The sequence below is a fragment of the Poecilia reticulata genome, linkage group LG8 (genome assembly GCF_000633615.1).
Source record: "Poecilia reticulata strain Guanapo linkage group LG8, Guppy_female_1.0+MT, whole genome shotgun sequence".
NCBI lineage: Eukaryota > Metazoa > Chordata > Actinopteri > Cyprinodontiformes > Poeciliidae > Poecilia > Poecilia reticulata.
The window spans coordinates 23537054-23557885 of record NC_024338.1 but is presented as its reverse complement, the minus strand read 5'-3'; the positions used below and the strand labels follow the sequence as shown (position 1 = coordinate 23557885).

The 20832-nt window shown below is 40.6% G+C and overlaps 2 protein-coding genes across 3 annotated transcripts in view; both read left to right on the top strand.

Annotated features, from left to right (window-relative positions):
* The first annotated feature begins 6 nt into the window (after positions 1 to 6).
* On the top strand, positions 7 to 9448 carry gaa (alpha glucosidase). The gene is made up of 19 exons (XM_008416781.1): positions 7 to 1640; positions 2088 to 2239; positions 2359 to 2524; positions 2657 to 2753; positions 3546 to 3665; positions 3783 to 3901; positions 4276 to 4407; positions 4622 to 4732; positions 4829 to 4942; positions 5057 to 5141; positions 5507 to 5624; positions 5788 to 5921; positions 6035 to 6186; positions 6294 to 6442; positions 6538 to 6679; positions 7344 to 7442; positions 7695 to 7859; positions 8061 to 8213; positions 8320 to 9448. The coding sequence occupies exons 1-19, from the start codon at positions 1116 to 1118 to the stop codon at positions 8383 to 8385; spliced, it is 2799 nt and encodes a 932-aa protein (XP_008415003.1). The 5' UTR covers positions 7 to 1115; the 3' UTR covers positions 8386 to 9448.
* tbc1d16 (TBC1 domain family, member 16) overlaps positions 9412 to 20832 on the top strand; it is a 29204-nt gene continuing 17783 nt past the window's right edge. The window contains exons 1-4 of one of the 2 annotated variants that reach the window (XM_008416780.2): positions 9412 to 9595; positions 16721 to 16933; positions 17301 to 17463; positions 17919 to 18224. In XM_008416780.2, the coding sequence (XP_008415002.1) occupies positions 16753 to 16933; positions 17301 to 17463; positions 17919 to 18224 (650 nt within the window). In that variant the 5' untranslated portion in view covers positions 9412 to 9595; positions 16721 to 16752. The remainder of the gene's footprint in view (positions 9596 to 16720; positions 16934 to 17300; positions 17464 to 17918; positions 18225 to 20832) is intronic. The other variant, XM_008416778.2, reaches the window with a different exon arrangement.

Here is a 20832-nt window from a genome sequence, read left to right as displayed (position 1 = left end):
AAAAAGTGTTGACCACTATCTGCTGCCTTGTAATTGTATTGTACCAATATGTTTGTGAGCTGAAGAACAATGTTTTCCATGGCTGAATCAAGAAAATCCAATATACTTTACAAAAACTTTGAAAGACCTAATTTTGATAGAGTAAATCTGTAAACTAGCTAGTGAGCACTAGTTTTGTTTCATGTTAAATGTTTTTTTTTTTATCTCATCAAGGAATCGTTAGAGCTTTTAAACGTGTTTGTTGTTCCAAGCCCCATGTGTAACATATCTGCATGCAATAAAATCCTTTTTTAAAAAACTGAAGTTGTATCATTTTGAATCTATCAAATTTGATATAAATTATTTCAGCTAAGCCTATGTTTTGAAGATAGACTTGTCAATCATAAAGAAGATGAGAGAAAAATAATTGAAGATGTAGGGAAGTGGCGTTTATCTTAAAGTTCTTGTTCAGTAGCATTATTACAGTAAGTACAGYCCCTTCTAGATTTTTGTTTCTCCTCCAAGACTTGGATGTGGATGTCCTCTGACTTTCCATTTTTGATTGAATGTTTCATTATTTGTTATTGATGCAAACTAATCTAAAGAGGAGAAATGTATATATTTTTATAAATTTGTAGCAAAAATATTGTTTAACATTAAGGTAAAAATYGATCCATTGGTTTTGGATGGGTTATGAGGCAGATTTATTTACTTTAAAAGTAGTGAACTAAAGTCTATGAATGTGGAAACAGTTGACCAAAAGTCCTAATTGGCAATAACACAAATAATATTCAGCACTCTGCACATTTAAAAACCGTTTTTATTAATCGGTTTGTCGAAAAGGGGTTTTCATTTACTGGATTTTACCCTGAAGCATTAGCGTTTTAGTTTGTTTGTCCTAGTACGCTTGCCTTAGTGTTTTTAGCTTCTCTGTTGCTACCTATGTAGCTTCTGTTGGTTTTAACATCGGTTCAGCTTTATTACTCCTGTCATTTTTTGTTAATAAAAGTTTAATTTCAAATATACATCCCGTGCTTCGGGACATTTTTATTGAAGTTTATGTTTTTAATTAGCAGTAGTAGCTTTGACATTGCACGGTGTGCTGAACAGGAACTTATTTGGGTGTTTTGAAAAGGATGGGTATTTTGTCAACCACAGTGCTCCTCCTTTCTCTGTCTTTGTTAGCGTGTTTACACAGGGAGCTTTTGTTCAGCAAAGAAGGCAGACTCGTTAGGTCAGATAATTTTGATCATTATGAAGTCGTGCTACGTAAAAAGCCTGGTTATTCTTATCCCARAGAACCAAAGAGCATTTCAAAGAGTGACATCCACCCAGATATTCTCCAAAGATCTGGAAATTCCAGAGAAACTGAATGCACCGCAGCTCCAGAGAGTCGGTTTGACTGTGGCAGGGACAGGTTGTTGAGCCAAGAGGAGTGTGAGGACAGAGGGTGCTGCTATGCTCCTCTACCTGGATCTGCAGGACCACCCTGGTGCTTCTACCCTGCCCAGTACCCAGGCTATAACATGGGACCCCTCACCCCCAGTGAGAAGGGTCAGACTGCAACCCTGACCCGGGCCAGCCCTTCCTATCTCCCCAAAGATATCTCCACTCTGAGCCTGGAAGTCATAGCGGAAACTGCAAGCTGCTTTCACGTTGTTGTGAGTATCTAAAAATCAAGATATGTGCRATTCTTATCAGTTAAAGTGTTTTTGCACCCAACACGATTTCTCAGTGCKTTGCTTGCTTTCTTGTAGTTTGTGGTTGTTTATACCAGTAATTGAATACAATGCATTAGATTTAAATGTTGTTATAGTCCATTTCTGAGTTTGTTTTACAGTGCACTCCAAAAGCATTCATACCCCTTGAACTTTATTCACATTTTCCACATTACACCCATTAACTTCAATATATTTCACAGAGATTTTATGTGTTGGAGGAGCACACTATGCTCCTTCTGCTGCTAATATTATGTGTTAGAGRTGGTACATTATTGCAAAGTGGAATAAAAATGACAAAGTCTACTTAATTTTTTTTTTCAGGACATTTAATCCTTCACCTGAAGGGTGAATGTCTCTGGGTTTGAGTGACATAAGTTTTCTCTGTAGTTAAAGGATCCATCCTCTCAGCGATATGAAGTCCCCCTCCCAGCTGGTAGCTTTCAGACAGAAGCATATACCCAGGACGTTCTCTACACAACCGAATTCCTGCACAATCCTTTTGGTTTCATAGTGCGACGCAAGTCCAATGGAAGGGTTCTGTATGTATCTCTGTCTTTAATCCCTGTGGAGGTCATGCCAGCCCAGCCTTTCCTGTCTGCTGCCGTTATTGGTAATAAATTGCTAAAAGATTATCTGTCTCTTTGCCTTCTGAGTTTAGTATGAACACCACAGTTGCTCCCTTGCTGTTTGCTGACCAGTACCTGCAGCTGTCCACCTCTCTGGCCTCCTCCTTGGTGTCCGGTCTTGGAGAACATTACACCTCTCTCGTCCTGGACCTCAACTGGACATCATGGACTCTTTGGAACAGAGACATGGCACCGCATGTGAGTCTGTTRCAGTGACTGCACCAACCCGACAAGTGGGTTTCCAAATATTAGCAGCAGAATGATATTCAGCAGAATGAATTATATACGTACATTCCTGCTGTATATATAAACTTCTGTCTTTCACTACAGGCTGACGCTAACCTCTACGGCTCCCATCCATTCTACATAGTGCAGGAAGACGACGGCTTAGCACATGGAGTTTTTCTTCTCAACAGCAATGCAATCGGTAGTCCTCTCTTTCCCTCAGCACACTGTTGTCAACATAAATTATTTTGCAGAAACTTGCAAAATAATTMATTTCCATGTATTATCTCATCATCCAAAAGTTTTCTGATTATTTTCCATTTGACTGGTGCAAAGTTCTTCACATAATTTTCTTACTGGACAGTAACCACACTATTCTATAGTSCTTTGCAAAAAGTATTCATACCCTTTAAAGTTTTAGCATCTTKTACATTATTATCTCCATCTGATGATGGCGTATTAGGGTTGTTGTAGATCATAGAAAAAAAAAAAGATGCTTCTATCTTCAATTCATCTCTGACCTGCTTTCCAGTCCTTGATGAAGGATTTCCACAGCATGATGCTGCTACTGCTGTGTGTCTACATAGGGACAATATGTTCATGATGTTTTTTTTGTTGTTTTTTTTACAATGAATAAATTTCACAAAGAGGAAAAATACAAATGAAAACTCCACTTTTCAAATTTTCTTTTGAAAACTATGAATATTTGTTTCACTTCTATGCACTAATGTGTGACTATGGAGGATGCTGCATGTAGAGGGAAAACAAAAAAACGTAACCTAAAACGGTGGTTTTTAAATGTAAACCAAGATGTGTAATAAAACTCAGTGCAAGGTAATCAAAAACCTCCGTAATTTTTTGTGGTGTTTAACAGTTTTTTTTGTTTTTTTTTGTTTTAGTTTCTACTGTATGGACATATTGTATCTTATGATATATACATTTTATATTGCAAAGGATGACCACGCTTCACATTTGTTTTGAAATGTCTCTGTAGAAGTGATACTACAGCCAACACCAGCTCTCACATGGGTATCCACTGGTGGAATCCTGGATCTGTACATTTTCTTGGGTCCTGACCCTCAAAGTGTGATACGACAATACCTGCAGGTCATTGGTATGTATTTTCCTGTTTTACTGAGCTCTAGTAACACATATCCAAAAAACACGAGACATACAAACATGCATGTSACTTGTGGCTTTTGAGTGGACATTGTTTTGTTTCTTTTTCCAGGGTTTCCCATGATGCCTCCTTATTGGTCTCTGGGCTTTCATCTTTGTCGCTGGGGTTACACAACTACTAATGCAACCCGCATGGTTGCACAACGCATGCATAGTGCAAACTTTCCTATGGTAAATGAACAAAAACACATGCTAATTGTATGTAGGAGAAAATATACTCAGTCTTTTACACATTTAGATTCTTAAAAGTCCAYGTCTGAGTTTAATAATATGTTAGATTCTTAATTGCGTTATAATTGTSAATTGCAATTGCAGAGAAGYGATCTGGAGAATTTTGGTTTTATTTTGTAGAAACATATTAAAGAACTTTAATAATTAAGTCTGCAAATATTGCAAAAGGCTCAGTAATTTTATTACTTTCATAATAACACARACAGGATCAGTTATACTGAAATCAGTCGGACTTTGTAAAAATCGAAAGTATAGATATTTTGATGCAGTCGCTTCATTTATTTTTGAGAGTATTTAATGTTTTTCACCTCCAGGATGTGCAGTGGAATGACCTGGACTATGCAGACAAGCGAAKGGTGTTCACCTTTGACCCTGTGCGATTTGGGGATCTTCCAGAGATGGTCCAGGAGTTTCATAAGAAAGGCATGAAGTACATCCTCATTCTGGTAGGACACTGTTAAAATTTTACATTTTTAACTATCACAGTTTTTGTTTTTTAATTAGAATTCAGAAAGGARGCAGGAWCTGTAACCATTTTTTCACAGCAGCTTCAATAAAATTCAAGTAAAAGTAGTCGTTGACCAACTCTTYCAGTAGATGGCAGCAAAACTCTTTTACAGTAAAACTCCAGTGTTTTATGGTGGTTTGTTTCTTCGCTAGGATCCGGGCATTAGCAGCACCAGCCCCCCTGGAACATACCCGCCTTTTGAAAATGGTGTGAAACGAGATGTGTTTATTAGGAATGCAACTGGAGACATTCTGATAGGCAAGGTATRAGCACATTTTTAGATCGTTATATTGAGACACCTGAGTACTAAGCTCTTCATTTACCTTCATGTAAGCGAGGTGTTTGTCCCGTGCACACAGGTTTGGCCCGGCCCAACAGCATTTCCTGACTTCACCAACCCCGAGGCCAGGCAGTGGTGGGAGGACTGCATCAGAGACTTCTTCTCTAAAGTTCCTGTAGATGGTCTGTGGATTGTGAGTACACAAAAACAAAGAAGCATACTAAACRGAACATTGGTTTACATCTAAAGGACATATTTAGGCTTAAATCTCTAAAATAATTGATATTGTGCTGTTGCTTCCTACCAGGATATGAATGAACCGTCCAGTTTTGTCCAGGGATCAGTGGTGGGCTGCCCTGACAGCGAGCTYGAGAAACCACCATACACACCTAGTGAGTGTATTAGATACATATCACTGGCTTGCAACTACAGTAGCCTGAAAAAGTATTCGCAYCGCTTGAATCTGTATATATTTTGGATTTTATTTAATTAACTAACAAAGAGTAATGCACAATTGTGAATAGGGACAAATAAAAAGGCATTTTTAGATTTTTATTTGTGAAATTATTTGGAAATAATGTARTATATACAAAGTAGTCTTCACTACTTTGTGCCACAGAATTCCAATAAAATATGTTGAAGTTTGGGGTTAAAAAAAAAAATCTGAAAAAGTTCAAGGGTTAGGGTACTTTATAGTAATTTATAGATGGACAATTAGATTGCAGCTATAAATCTTCTCCAAATGTCACACAAACAGGGGTGGTTGGAGGCCAATTGAACTCGGGAACCATATGCATGTCGGCACAGCAGCAGCTGTCCAGTCATTACAACCTGCACAATCTGTACGGATTGACTGAAGCTTATGCAACGCACAGGTCAGACTATGCAGCCATGTGATTATTACTTGAATTGGTGTTATTACAACACCAGTTCAAGTAATAAAGAGATGCAAACTACAATAAAGCAACTTCTTAATATGCAAATGTAGGTATTGGTTTTGCTGCACATTAATCCTGGTTACTGTGTTCTCATCCTCAGCGCTCTCATGAACATTCAGGGGAAGAGACCCTTTGTTTTGTCTCGCTCCTCGTTCCCTGGCATCGGGCGGTTTTCTGGAGTGTGGACAGGAGATGTGAGGAGTGACTGGGAGCAACTTCGGTTCTCCATCCCTGGTGAGTAGATGCCAAGTGTCAAAGGTCATGCCAGTGCGTTTTTGTGGAAATTTGGTCTCAATACAAACTTGCGCCGGAATACAATGATTTCCTTTCGTACTATTTTTATGTAGCCGTGCTGCAGTTCAGCCTGTTGGGAGTCCCCCTGGTGGGAGCGGACATATGCGGCTTTGAAGGCAACACCAACGAGGAGTTGTGTGTGCGATGGATGCAGCTTGGCGCCTTTTACCCGTTTATGAGGAACCACAATGACAAGCCCAATGCCGTGAGACTCAAAGTTTATGTGATTGTTTTTATAGCGTAATGGGGATTTGTGAGCGTTTGTTTCACATCTTGAGAAGTTTCCCTGTTTTCACGTGTCCTGTCCCTCAGCCTCAGGAGCCGTTTGTATTTGGGCAGAAGGCCCAAGCAGCCATGCGGAGTGCGTTGAACCTTCGCTACTCCCTTCTCCCGTTCCTCTATACACTCTTCCATCGCGCGCACACATCTGCTGACACTGTAGCTAGGCCCCTCTTCATGGAGTACGTACTTTCTTCTTCTGTCCTTTTAACGTAACATGAAACTAAAATATCTCAACCCCTTTTCATTCTTTTCTCTGTGTTTTTGTAACTCTCAGGTTTCCCACCGACCCTCATTGTCAGACTATAGACCAACAGTTCCTGTGGGGGAGTTCACTTCTCATCAGTCCTGTTTTAGAGCAAGGAGCAGTAGAGCTGAGCGCGTACCTACCAGCTGGCACTTGGTACCAACTGGACAATGTAAGCTGCAATACAGTCTTTGTTACTTATAAAATTGTTTGATGTTTTTTTTTTTCTGGAAATCTTTTGTGCTTTTTTGTTTAGCTCCCTTTACTCAGAAACCCTCCATAAAGGTCAGTGCAGCCAATTTGGTTCCTAACTCACCGAAAGTAGTAAATAGAGCCCACTTAAGTTTTTTAAATCACAGAATAAAGGTGCTCTGCTAAATTGAGACCAAAATGTAAATTTTTAGGCAAAGTGCAAAACCCCATATGTGGTGGGAAGCCCTCTGCAAAATATGTGAGACTACAATAAAAGATGAAATCGTTGTCATATGTTGGAATGGCCCAGTCAAAGTTCAGTGGTAATCCTTTCAGACTGATTTTGAGCTATGTTGCAATTAATATTGGGTAAAAAAGATCAGCCTTTAAAAGGACAAAGCAAGTAGAGAAATGCCTTGAAACAAAATATAATGTTGTTCTCAATTTTTTTAATTGTAAGAAATGTTAAAAGTCACATAATTTTCTTTACACATCACCATTATGCACTACTACTGTTGGTCTATTACATAATACCTTGGTAAAACACATTGAAGTTTATGATTATACAAAATATGAAATGCCAAAATATGTAAAAGTTTAAAAGACCTTTCCATTTCACTTACATCTCTTTTCCTTTCTGAAAGGGTCAGCCGTTCCACAGTAACGGTCAGTACGTCCAGCTATCGGCCCCTCTGGAAACAATCAATGTTCACGTGAGGGAGGGGCACATCATCCCCCAGCAGGTGGGAGTCAGCTCTACAGAATTAGAGAGAAAGTAGCCTGGGCTTTATTTCAGCTATATGGATAAAGTGAAAATTTGTTCCTCGTGTTTTAGTTTACAGGATTTGCTTGGTAAACTGCACAAATTAGTTTGAATGTTAATTCTGGTATGTTCATTAGCTTGATAGTGTCTTTCATAACATGTTGCTGTATTTCATAAAAAAAAAAAAAGCTGTTTAGAAATGCTGTCTAATCCTTGTTTGGTTTCTGTGAAGGAACCTGCTTTAACCACCGCGGYTTCACGTGAAAACCGTTTCTTCCTGACGGTGGCGCTGTCCAGTGGTGGCTGGGCACGGGGGGAGTTGTTCTGGGATGACGGAGACAGCCTTAGAACTTTTGAAACTCAAAATTATTGTTATGTTAACTTCACTGCTGGACAGGTAGGTACAGTGGTTAGCAGAAGTAATGATACCACTTCAACTAAACCCTTTCGAGACGTTTGAAGTCTGTTGAATTCTCCATAAAATGAGAGTGAAGATGTGTTTGATCTGGAAGTTTTAATCATTGTAAATCCTGAATATGATCAGGTTTTTATTTGGACTCTGACTAACAGATGTTTAATTATTTGTGCTTTACTTCAGTCGCAGATAATTAGCGACCCTCTCAACCTCAACGGGGCCTTGGCCAGTCTTCGTCTGGGAGGCCTCCAGGTGTTTGGAGTGCCTTCTCAACCTCTTTATGTCTTGGCTAATGGAGAGAAAGTTATAGACTTTACGTATAAAACTGACACAAAGGTGAGTTCTGGGTTAGAGAGTACTTTTTGCTCTGATGCTTTTTAATTACAGCCTTCCAGTTCACCATCTTGCAAACTGAACTTTATATTTGTGCCTGTTTTTGTAGGTCCTAACGGTGACTCGTCTGGCCTTGCCTATGTCAAAGACATTTACAGTCCAGTGGGTTCTATGATGAACCAGATTCATCCTATTCTTTGCCTTTGCCCTGTGCTGCTAAAATGATCAGCTGCATTATTCTGTCATCACACCAGCAGAATTTTTTTTTTAAAGCCTTGGAATGAGCAGCCATTTGGTTTAGATTTTTTAAAATCAGGATCAGTTAGTGATGTATAAAAAGAGTTTTGTAAATATTGCTTTGTAAATAGTGTTTGTAAAATATGCACAAAAAATAGAATTTTTTATCTTGTAATTTTACCTTTTGACCTTGATAAGATGCTGCATTTGCTTGCTGATAACACTTTATTACTCCTCAAAGTCAAGTCGTTCCACCGCAAGATGAATTACTAAAAATAAATCTATATGAAAAAAAAAATTCAAATTACAAATTACTAAGAGAATTGGCCCTCACAGAATTGATGGATTTATAAATTTCATAGTATCAGAGTAAAGTCAGATTAATCCAAATACATGCCACTCTTTCATCCTCTTCTTTGAGCTGTTGTAGTAAACAAAATCCTACTGAAATTTAAGATTATAAAGTGAAGATTTCTGAAAAAATATCCCTCGTTATGCATATGTTTTGCAGGGCGCTGTTGTATTTTGTTGTCAGACACCGGTTTTAAACAGGCAGCTGAAGACGGCAGACGTGTGATGATGCTCTGAATCCAGCTCTGGTCCTGATGGTGGACCAACTGAATCTCAGCACTCATCAGAGACCTTTAAAACGTAACTTGCATGACAAAAGATCTAAAATCCATCATAAAATCCCAAATTTCCAGTTATGTGTCAGTAATACTACGTGCCGGAAGTAGCTATATATGCGGAGTGATTGGTTAGGGGCTGTGACGTGAAGTCAAGACATTGAAGAGGCAAAGATATTTCAGGAAGTAAAAACCATTGTATTTTATATTAAAGTGTCAAGCGTGTTTCAAATATAAATGCATATGACTTCTTTAAGGTCATTTTACTTTGAAAGTCCAGAGCGGAAGTGTATACTTTTGCCATTGAAACAGCAGCAGTTAGGCGTGCGGCGGAGGCTCATACAGTGATAAACCTCTGCGATAAAAAAAGAAAAAGAAAAAAAGAGAGCTGAGTTGATATTAACACGAGCTAAACCCGTGGAAAGGAGCCGAACCCAGGCCCGGTTTGTAGCGCTGGGGCTCTGTCCGCCTGAAGAGATGGTTGTCCGGAGTGGGCTGTAGATTCCTGCGGCGGGACTGAAGGTGAGAGCTCTCCATGCTGCTGCTATATCTGTTCATTTATTCCTGTCGCTGGAGCAGGTGTATGCACACCAGTCACTGTATCATTCACTGTGTCCGATAAGCATGTATGTTTTTCTACATAGTGTGTTTTGGAAGGAGCCTCAGGCGCGCCTCTGACAGCTAAAATATTCATGTTAGAGGTGGTACTGACACAGAGTCCCTGCTCGGACATGTAACCCAGAGGAACTAATGTTAGGCCTGGTGTAAATAGCCTTGTCCATCTGCTGCTGTCAGGCGGATGCTGCCGAGGCTTGTCCCGCCATAAGCAGGMTGACAGAGGAGAGAACATCCTCACTCACCCAGCAAATACTAAGAATTGCTGCTGAGAAAAATACAGATGCTGGATTTCCATGTTCATTGAACTGAAAGCTGAGACTTCTCCCTTGTTCGATCTTCTAACGCATCGGCATAATAAGTATTTATTTTGAATAACTTCAAATTGATTTAATTTCACTTTGGTTCATGAGTGGTTTGCTAATGTGGATTTTCTTATAATAAAAATAAGGCTACAAAATTGAAAAATTACCTCTCTTGTTAAAGTCGACATCCTCGAGTTTACAATTTAAAGTGTAACTAACCTCCATATTAACTTTATGTTGCTGATAAACTGTTTAATTATTTAGCGCTCCGTCTTTATGTTTTCTGTGCAAATTTTTTTTTTTTTTTTTTGTAAATTTGTTTAGTTCTGCAATATTTTGCCTAAAACCGCCTCAGTGCTGGCCTCCTTAGGTCGAGCAGTGTCTAAGCAGTTGAATTTTCCTATTGGCTGCAGCGGTACAGCTTAGTACAACGTCATCACAGTCTCAGTTCAGGTATGAAACCATCTCACTCACTGCGTTGCCTGGTGGAGAGTTGGGAGCTGGAATAGTGTGCATGGCTGTGGCCAGCTTTGAATGATGGCGTTACTCAGCTTAGCAAATGTGTGATTTATTTCCAGTGTGGACACAGAGGGAATGGCTCTCCTCTGCTCTGACTTCTGACGGTTATTCTGCAGGACAGGAAGACCACCGCCCTGTTTTCTCCCTCCACTCAACCCCATGCTTTGGTGGACTTTTTCCAAAATTTGTCTGGGGATGGGGTTATGCTCTCATAGAGGGGTCAATCACACTTTAACCCTGCAAATTATTTGCTTCACCTTGTGACGTCAATTCCCATAAACCATAGATTTTTTTTTTTTTTTTTTTTACATGTGGCTCATGGGGCAATAGGAAAAGCAACAAAACATTTTAAAATAAATTTATCCGGGATGAAATCAAAATGTCTTGTTTATTTTGTTTTCTTATGTAGCTATATTTATTTTGTGATTTTAAAAAAATTGCATGTTGTGGTGACTGAATTATCTCACTACAAACCGGTCATAGAAAAACAAAGCGTTAAAAAAAAAAWACAAAAATGTTTACTTTGAAATATAGATATCAAATTGAAATTCTAGCCGTTCTTATTTTTAGTTGTCAGGAACAGATACTAAAAGACTATAAAATTGGTTTTGTTTCTGTTTACATATTTAAAGTGATAAAGACTTTAAAAAAGGGGGAAAAAAAGCACTACCTTTCTAATATTCTACACCTTGTACTTTTGATTCACAAATTTTGACAAACTCCTATCTCAGATATGTAAACTTGTTCAAGATTTTTCCTTCATTATTATAACAATTTAAAGAAAAGCTGTGATGATGATAAAGAAACCAGGTGCTATCGTACACCTAATGCTTTACGACAATATGCTAGTGACTATCTCCGCTGTCTAACTTCTGCAGGGCTGTACATTCTGCTGTTCAGTTTGCAGTTGAGTTTCTAGGTCTTATTTGGATTTAATTGCTGGTTCTGAACCTTTATGAGATGCTGTATATTAGCTTATGACATAATTGTCAAGATAACATTCCTTCTGAAACAGGAAACATGTTTTTGAAGCACCCAAAAGAGTTTTCTCATGACTTGGAGTCCATAAGGACTTTATTTTCCAGGGTGATCTGTTTTCAGCTGCCCCAGGCAACCTCGTGAATAGTGGATATGAAAGAGAGATCTTCCATTCACATGTCAACAGAAGTGAGAAGCTATCTGTGGCTGCTGCCCTCGCAGCTGAACTTTCTTTGTGTAGTTTTTATTCTCTTATTTAAGGTTTTCTTTGTGTAGTTTTTATTCTCTTATTTAAGGTTTCAAAAAATATGTTAGCGAGTTGGTTAAGAAGAAGTGGGTAAAAATGTTCCATTGATTATCGGACAGAGGAAGTGAATCTAAGAAGGTGTGTCACTCCTGAGATGTCTGATGAAACGCAGAAAGGTCAGAGGGGAGAGTCCGTCTGTGGGCACATTGAGGTGTTGACGGGATTAAGGATGAAGTGAGAGCAAGAGGCCACTTTTTCTTATCAGCCTGTGTGAACCTGAATCTGAACCTGGCACTGACCCCGGTCAYCCCGCTGCATTGAAGCTCTGCAGTAAATAGCTCCTCGTTGCTATTAAGCGGCAGAAAACTGATGTGCAAAGATCTGAATTCCACATTAATCTGAAAGTTTACATGGGGTCAGCCAACGTTTTTCATGCAGGACAGCTGCTGCTCTTACTCTGTCATAACAGCAAGCAGTTTTGTGTGGTGTTATTTGATGAAGCTTGCACAGTAAATTCATAGATCTGGGGCGTTGCTATTCTTACATTTAGTTTAATAAGGTGGCATTTGGGATAGAGAGGCTGCAGCACTTGTCTAGAAAAGTTTGACTATTTCAGACTCGGTCCAGTTGATGTCCAATGATACGGTCTGATTTGATCTGAATTAAATTCATTATCTAGTATATTTCAGTACAACAGAAAGTATTACTGGTTCAGTATTTCTGTGTTTATTAGTATCCGTTTTCTGGACACAGTCAGTTGACAAAAACTATTCCTGCCATTATCTCCTGTGTTTTGCACAGTCTAAATTGTGCTTACTCTCCTTGTTTTTCTGTCCTTTAGAAAGTACTTCTTTCTCAGTACTTCTGCAGCTAGCCATTCTTTTTTCCCCCTGGACWAACATTTTGACCAAGCATATTCTGCATATTCACTGCCATTACTGATGTCTACAGGTTTTGCTTTTCTTTGTCTTTTGGTGAAAGTACTCCTCCCTCTGTGCTATTTTGCTGAGCTGTGTATTTTGTCCTGGATCAAGTCAACTGACTAAGCTATTACCACTATGTATTAGAGGTGTGCCGATCAATCGGCCACCGATCATAATCGGCCGATTTCCGTGAAAAAGTGTATGATCGGTGATTGCCGTTCACGGTCTCTTGTTGCCGATCACACAAACCGATCACCTGCATCTCATTTCGCAGCCTGCCTGTGCAGCTGGTCTCCTCTTTGCTTCACACTGAGCAAACGCACAGCAACAAATACTAAGCGATGTGTAACTATAACGCACTGAGTGCGTTATAGTTTGTGTGTTGCGGCGGAAAATTGAAGCACCTGGGGTGAAGCAGGTCAAAATGCATCAACACAACAAATCTAATATGGGATAAAAACAATGCCATGACATACTTGACTGAGTTTGACTACATCGAGGCTCACTGCAGTAAAAAAAGACATATGGAGGATCAGATAGCAGGTAAAGCAGCGCGCAGCTACAAACACATGGATTAGCATGACGGTAAGAAAGCTAAACAAATAACCTGGAAAATTATTTAAGTCTTCGAGCTGCGATGTAAGACGCTGGTTCTGCTCTCGTTGTTGAACCGCTGCTACGTGCTACAGGTAGTAACATTTCACAGACAGAGTGCTGCTTCTGCGCCACCTGGTAGTGACTCTCACACCAAACCTCTGCTTAAAGCTGCAGCATATAACTTTAAAAAATAACTTTTACACACATATGAAAACTTTCGCTGTCCTAACATGAGACAAATAATCTCTGAAAAAATAATCGATCTCCTCTGCCTCCTCCCTGTTCGGCATAATTACTCCGCTCAGTCAGAAACGGCCAATAAAAACTAGCAGTAATCAGCTAGCCGCCATGCTATCAGGAAGTTTTCATTCAGTAACTCAGGTGGCTTAAAGTGGGTCTTTATTGTAATGGTATTTGCCTTTGAATGTTAAGTTTTATACTTGAATTTCTTTGGCAATGTGGAGAGGTTTTATTTTGACTTTTTGCATTATTTAGCCTCTTCAGAGCCTTCATATGTTTTCAGTGTGTTAAAGATATTACTGATAGCAGTACAATTTGCACAATGCCTGTTTAGTTTTTTTCTTGGAAAAAGTTATTAAAAACAAATTTTTGTCTAAATTAAGGTGAATTCATGGTTCCTTTTTCCACATAATATAACCGATTATAAAATAAAAAAATAATAATTATGTGATCGGTATCGGTGATCGGCCCTCATGGGTGATCGGAATCGGCAGGAAAAATCCTGATCGGCATATCTCTACTAGGTATGTATATTCTTTGGTTTCCTGTCTCACAGAAAGTATCCCTGGCTAAGTGCTTCTTTGTATAATTCTTCTTTTTATTCTAGATTGAGCTATTGATTGAAACCTTCCTGACATGAAGTGTGTGTACTCTCAGTATACACACAGTTTTTAGAAAGTGCTTCTGTTTTTACCGATGGGCTAAGCTGAGCTATCAATAAAGCTATTGCTGTCAGAAGTATTCTTGCTTCTGTGTTTAGTTGTCTTCTCACCTGAACCCAGCCTATAACCCTGCTAACGCTGTCACTATCTAAATGTGATCTGTTTATTCCCCTTTCTATCGAAGGTAATGCTTGCTGTTAAACTGTTTGTATTAGATTTTCTTTTCTTTTATCTACTTCCTGTTTTCTCAGCTTCCAGCCGGTCATGACACATGGACACTTCCACTCTCGTTGCTGGGGGCTTCTTCTTGTTAAGAGACTCAATGCATTTAGCTAGGTTCTTCAAATTTTTTAACAGTTTCCACACAATTATCTGTTTTTAATTTGTTCTGATTATTTCAAATATTTTCTTTAATTTTGCATGAACAAATAATCAAAACTTTAAGCCTTACTTTTAGATATGAATCGCAGCCCTAGCTTACCAAGGTTCTTGAGATAGAAGACACCTTTCCTGTGCCAATGGTAAATCTCTGACCTAAAAAAACAGCCACACTTCTACTTTTTTTAAAAAGGAAGTGAAATGATTGCCAACCACATAGCTTCTCTTTGAGTTAATGCCCAGATCTTGTGCTGGTAGGCTTCCTGTGCGAGGCTTGGCACCAGGAAGTGGGGTGCCTGCTTAATCAAGTGGTGGTAAACATGCTCCCCTCCCCGACCCCCCACKTTCTTTTCCCTGAGGAAAAAGGAGGGAACATTCCTGAGATAGAGCGTGGAGTATGTGTCAGAGTGTTCAGCCAAGTAAGGAGCAAGGTTACGCAGATATGACTGTGATCCAACATGGAGGACGTTAACCATACAAGAACAGATCAGTGGGATGGACTGATTAAAAAAGCAGAAGCTAAAGGAACAAATGTTTGACTTTAATTGCTTTGTGTTTTCTTTTAGTACTAGAGAATAAAAAAAACAACATTCAAAACCAAAGGAGTTCCTTCTGCTATAAGCGAAAGGTGATTTTATCCCACAAAGCTTTCTCCTGAGTGGACAGTTCAAACTCAGGCAGCGTGACCCGCTGGTCCCAGTTCAGCGCTCGACGTGGACGACATCTGTTGACTCCTGATAACAGCTTGGAATTTCACACAGATGGAGCAGAGTGTGTTTGCTCACTGTCCATCACTGTGTTTCTCTGCTGTTTGCAGAAGGTGGGAAACGTTTAGTCACGCACAACTACGACGCGCGCACACACACACACACACACACACACACACACACACACACACACACACACATGCAGGAGCTGAAGCTGCTTTAGTAGATGCAGGTGCACAGCTCTGAGAAACGCTGAACAAGTCAGGAGAGGTGAGAGGAGAGCTCTGCAGTAAGGACACTGCAGTAAATATTAGCACACGTGTGTCTGAGGAGGGGAAGTTTGTTGAGGATTTCTGCAACTTTAGAGCCAAGAATGGGTTGCATTTGACCTTAAACTCTACACCTCATCTGTCTTTTTTAAGTTTTTGCAGAGTCAGCCATCGTTAGTGGAGCTCCTAGTAAAGTAATTTGATRTTTAATTMCGTCAAAATAATAAAAAACCCCAGCCTTTTAATTTGATCATACCTATTCGGTGGTAAGAAATAATTGTTTTTGACATTTGAGTTTATCAGAATTTCCAGGAACCTTTTTAATCAATAACTTGTCCCCCCCACTGGAGGATCATTACACATGCACTTTGTTCATCTATATTGCACATAGAGCTGACTTTTTGTATTTTTTTCCCCCGTACATTTGAATTCACTGTAACAAAACAAACAAACAAACACAGAAACTGAATTAATTACGTTTGCCAAACATTTGTTTGGGTCAGAGGTCCATAGTTGTGGTCTGAATCTGGACCCTTGGTTTTAATGAAGGGATTCGTTTTCAACCTGCGCTTTTTAAATCATATTTATGATAGTTTTTTTCTCCTTTTTCTGCCCTTATGATAGCTGTAGCAGAAAGATTGGTATAATTTGCTTCAGAATTAGAAAGATTTAGGCTTTTTTAATGTTGCTCTAGTGAAGCCCAAACGACACTTTCTGCAGCATTGAAGCTTTTGCTAACATAAAACTGAAAAATTAGCTTTACAACACAGTCCTCTTTGGTGKCATCTGGTGGTCAAAAGTAAGAAGAGCAGCTTGGAGCTCCTGTCTAAAATGGGCGGCTTTATTTGGTTGGCTTCTCTTCAGAGTTCAGTTGACGGCTTCTGGTTTTGTTGGGGTGACAATTGAGCTGTGCTTCCTAAAGAGGGAAGTAAGATTGAACTTTTCAGTGGCAACCATTCGAGGTGAGTCTTTCCTAAGATATCTGCGGATGCTGTAGCTCTGGTTCCCATCCCTGACAACCTTGGAGTGCATGGCATCACAATTCTTGGAAGCACTTGAAATTTTATCAATCTTGTCAGTTCATTGAAACTGGGTCAACATAATTTTTTTTTTTCCTGATACACGACCCTCTTCTCTGGGCTCCATCCTTGTGAAATACCACATGAGGCTCTAACGTTGCCTCTCTCTGATGTCTGTCTCCTTTCAGAGGATGGGCTCAGTGTCCCAGTGCCTGAGGAGATGTCTCTGGGTCGGCTCCTTCGGCGTGCCTCCTCCAAGGCCTCCGACCTCCTGACCTTAAACCCCGGGGCGGGGGGCTCATCGTTGCGCTCGGGGCTGGATGGCGAGATCATCTTCTCAAAGAATAATGTTTGTGTGCACCCTGCGGAGCCCCTCCCTTGCCTGGCTGAGCACCACCCAGGTTTGGCTGCGCAGATACAGAACTACCTGCTTTTTCTTACACATGTTTATCATGGAGAGCTCTGTTGAGGTTGGAGGTTATTTGGCTGTGTCTAGTATGACAATAGAGATGCGTTTTACTTAAACAATTACCTAAAATGTCCCAAGTAATAAATTATTATGGACAGTAATAAGTAAGCATACAGTTTCAGTTCCAAATAAAAGTTAACAAATGTCCTGATCATTATGGGAGTGTGCACAATTGTTTATTTTTTATGAGACTTTACTTTTTTTTTTAGTGTTGAGTTCAACTAAAACATTTTTAAAAGGGAGATTTTCTTTTGAAAATCCCTCTCAACGTCAACCTGGTTTTTGTTACCCCCCTGCAGGCTACCTGTGCGTACACGTGGAGAAAGACGAGTGCCTGGGCTCCACGCTGATTCTGACGTGGGTGCCGAATTCCCGCATCCAGAGGCAGGACGAGGAGGCGCTGAGATACATCACCCCGGAGAGTTCGCCTGTGCGCAGGAACGCCCGCCGCAGAGGCAGGAGGTACGAGGTTGGGGACCAGATCAGTGCATATTAACCCAATATGGGTACATACTGAAAATAAAGACACATATAAAGAAGATTAGGTAACACTTTATTTTACAAGGTGTGCATAAGACTTGCATGACACTGTCATAAACATGACGTAACACCTGTCATGAACATGAAGGAGTCTTTAGGAATGTCTGTGACTGTGGTCATGAAGTGTCATTCAGTAAATAATGACACTTTTAATGCAAAGTTGGCACTTTTAATGGATTTTCAATGAAACTTTTAGAGCAACTTTGCATTAAAAGTGTCATTATTTACCGAATGACACTTCATGACCACAGTCATACACATTTCATAACAGGTGTTATGTTGTGTTTATATGTCATGTCAGTCTTATGCACACCCCGTCAAACAAAGTATTACCGAAGATTATGCTTGCGACGTTTCAAACTAACCGTCCTCTGTAGGCCGCGCTCACGTCCTCCAGCCGCCGCTCCAGAAGAAGAGGAGGACGATGAGAGGAACATTACCAGCAGCACCTCCGCCCAGAGCCTGGTGGGTGAGAGCGGCTCGGACCCTTCCTCTAACCAGCAGCAGCTTCTTTTAGCCGGGGAGGAGGGTGACGAAGGCTCCTACGAGCTGTCGGACGAGGTGAGCCGGGACAGCACCATGGGCTCCGACTCGGACACCTTCTCCTCGCCGTTCTGCCTGTCGCCCGTCAGCGAGGCTCTGTGTGAGAGCAGCGGCTCCGTCTTCCTGGACCCTGAAAGCAGGTCAGTGAGACAGTGGATGACATGGGTTTGAGGTCTTTTTTTTTTGTAATTAGTGCTGCACAATATATTACAAATATATCGTCATTGCAGCATCAGTGTGTAATATTGTTATTTTAGAAACATCTCGCTCATTGTACTTTTTTATTACAATTTGAGAGGGGGAAATATGAATGTTTCCTGAAGATGCATACTAGTTTACTGTATTGGTGTACTTACAACTCATAGGTGTTGATAGTAGATGTATTTTTTGACTCCTGCCCCGTGTGAAGTTTTCAGCCAATTTTCCCTTCATTGCTTTTGATCGGTGACTTACAGATTTAATACTGATATGATGTGTTTCTGTTTTTATGTATGCCACTTCCTTTCTCTGAATATGCTTCCTATGAGTTTAGTGCAAAAGCAGTTTCTAAAGACATCCAACTGTTTAAAATTGGAGATTAATATGTGGAAAGGTAGTAATGACTTTCTGTGTAACTAACTGAAACCTTGGTTATAATTTGCTGTAATATTCAGGCAGTTGTCCTTCCTTCAGTTGCTCTGATCGTCCAGCAGGTGGAGCCAGAAAGAAAAGAATTGAAGGCATTTGGAGCTGTTTTTATCCTCAGGTCACATGGTGCCTCCAGGCTCTGCAGCCCGAGGCCCCTGAGGGACTGAGAGCAGGTAGATGACTTCAGCAGGAGGGATGAGAAATATTTTCGACTTATTCGAAGCAACTCACAAGAACACTGATCGTGTCCGTCCCCCACCCCCCCACCCCCATCCGAAGCTTAAACACCGCCGAAACTGTGGTGCCTGCGCAGACTGCTCTCTAATCAGGGGGAGCCATCTGGACAGCGATTGTGTTGCTGTTTGGACCTCGGAGTCATTTAATTTTATGATTCCCTTCGTGGTTGTTTCCTCACGCAGCTATTCGGCCTGACATGCAGCCCAGAATGTGTGTGCCTGTGTCAGAGAGAGTGAGTCAGTCAGCGTGTGTGCACGTGTGTGTGTGTGTGTGTGTGTGTGTGTGTGTGTGTGTGTGTGTGTGTGTGTGTGTGTGTGTGTGTGTGTGTGTGTGTGTGTGTGTGTGTGTGTGTGTGTGTGTGTGTGTGTGTGTGTGTGTGTGTGTTTGAAGCATTTTTAACCTCTTTTTCTGACCCCAGCTGGCCGTAAGCACAGTCAGTGTGTGACTTGGCAGTGTTGTCCGCCCCGCAGATTCAAACCTTTACTCTTCTTTGCTGTTAGTCTCTGTTTTTGCAACTCTCTGCCACTCGGATGTTTTTTCCCGTCCATCACTTTCCGCTACTATCTACTTTGCATCTTTTCCTCTTCTTTTACTTGAGCCGTCACCCACCTCTCAGGTGCCCCCCCTCCAACCCCTCACACGCACACAAACTCCTCCACCTTTTTCCCCTTCTCTTCCTAAAGTCTGTGTGAAGCCCTTTGATTCCCATTGCTCCCAGGGTTGTTGTGCTGGGCTGAATGTCAGCTCTCCGGATTAGAGCGCTGAAGAGAGCGGAGTGGCAGCCAAAACCCTGGAACCCACTCAATCTCTCTCTCTCTCTCTCTCTTTTTCTCTTTCTCTTTCTCTTTCTCTCTCTCTCTCTCTCTCTCTCTCTCTCTCTCTCTCTCTCTCTCTCTCTCTCTCTCTCTCGCTTGCTTTAATTGACACTGTTAAGGGGCCAGGAACTGGAAACATGTCACTTGGAATCATTCAAAGAGAACGAACCGCGTATGGGAGAGTGAGAGTGGATGAAAAGGGGGGCAGGAAAAGAGGAGAGGGGAGGGAGGGAGCAAAGAAGAAATCCACAGTAATGTCTGTCAAGATTCTTAACAAGTTTCTTTAAAGTTTGACTGCAGATTATGGAGCTGTCAGTGTGTACTGCCTTCCCAAGGCTTTACTTAAGGAACGTGAACATGTGATTAAAGCGCAGCGCGTTATTTTGCTATGGTGTTGACTTCTGACTTTAGAAAACGAGGCAAGTTCTGCTCGTAAACACTTATCAGTGCAGCTCACAACTAGCATAATAAAGAGGCTTTAAGCCATCTCTGATTTTTGTCATAATTTACCAGTCTTGTAATCTTTAAAAGTACCTGATTTGAACTCAGTCCTTACTCTGTTTTTGTTCAGATCATTTTCTTAAACCACTTAGCTCTGACCTATTAGAGAAGATTGATCAAAACCACTTTTAAAAGACTTTAAACTCTGGCTTGGCAGAGTAAAAGCATAAAGTTTAAAACTTTTGTATAGTGCTTCGTAAAAGTGTTAATACTATTTGAACTTTGGTGTGGTGAGGTGTTTGACTCTGATGGCTCTAAATAAAACCCAGTAAAAACAATTGTCTAAATTTGTCCTATTGGGCGATGGTAGCTCTGAAAGAGCTGCCGCTTTCCACATGTCAGTGATGTCAAACTTTCAACCATGGGGAAGAGTGGTGGTGACCGCATCATGCTGAGGGCATGTTCTGCGTCAGCAATGAAATGCTGGTGAGAGAGGATGAAGATGGACAGAAATAAACCTGTTAGAAGCAACAAAAGTCTTGGAATTGGGGTGGAGGGATGATGATCTGAAAAAGCAAGAGCTAATGGCTGTTATTTGGATGAGTAGATCAGATGTATTATATATATA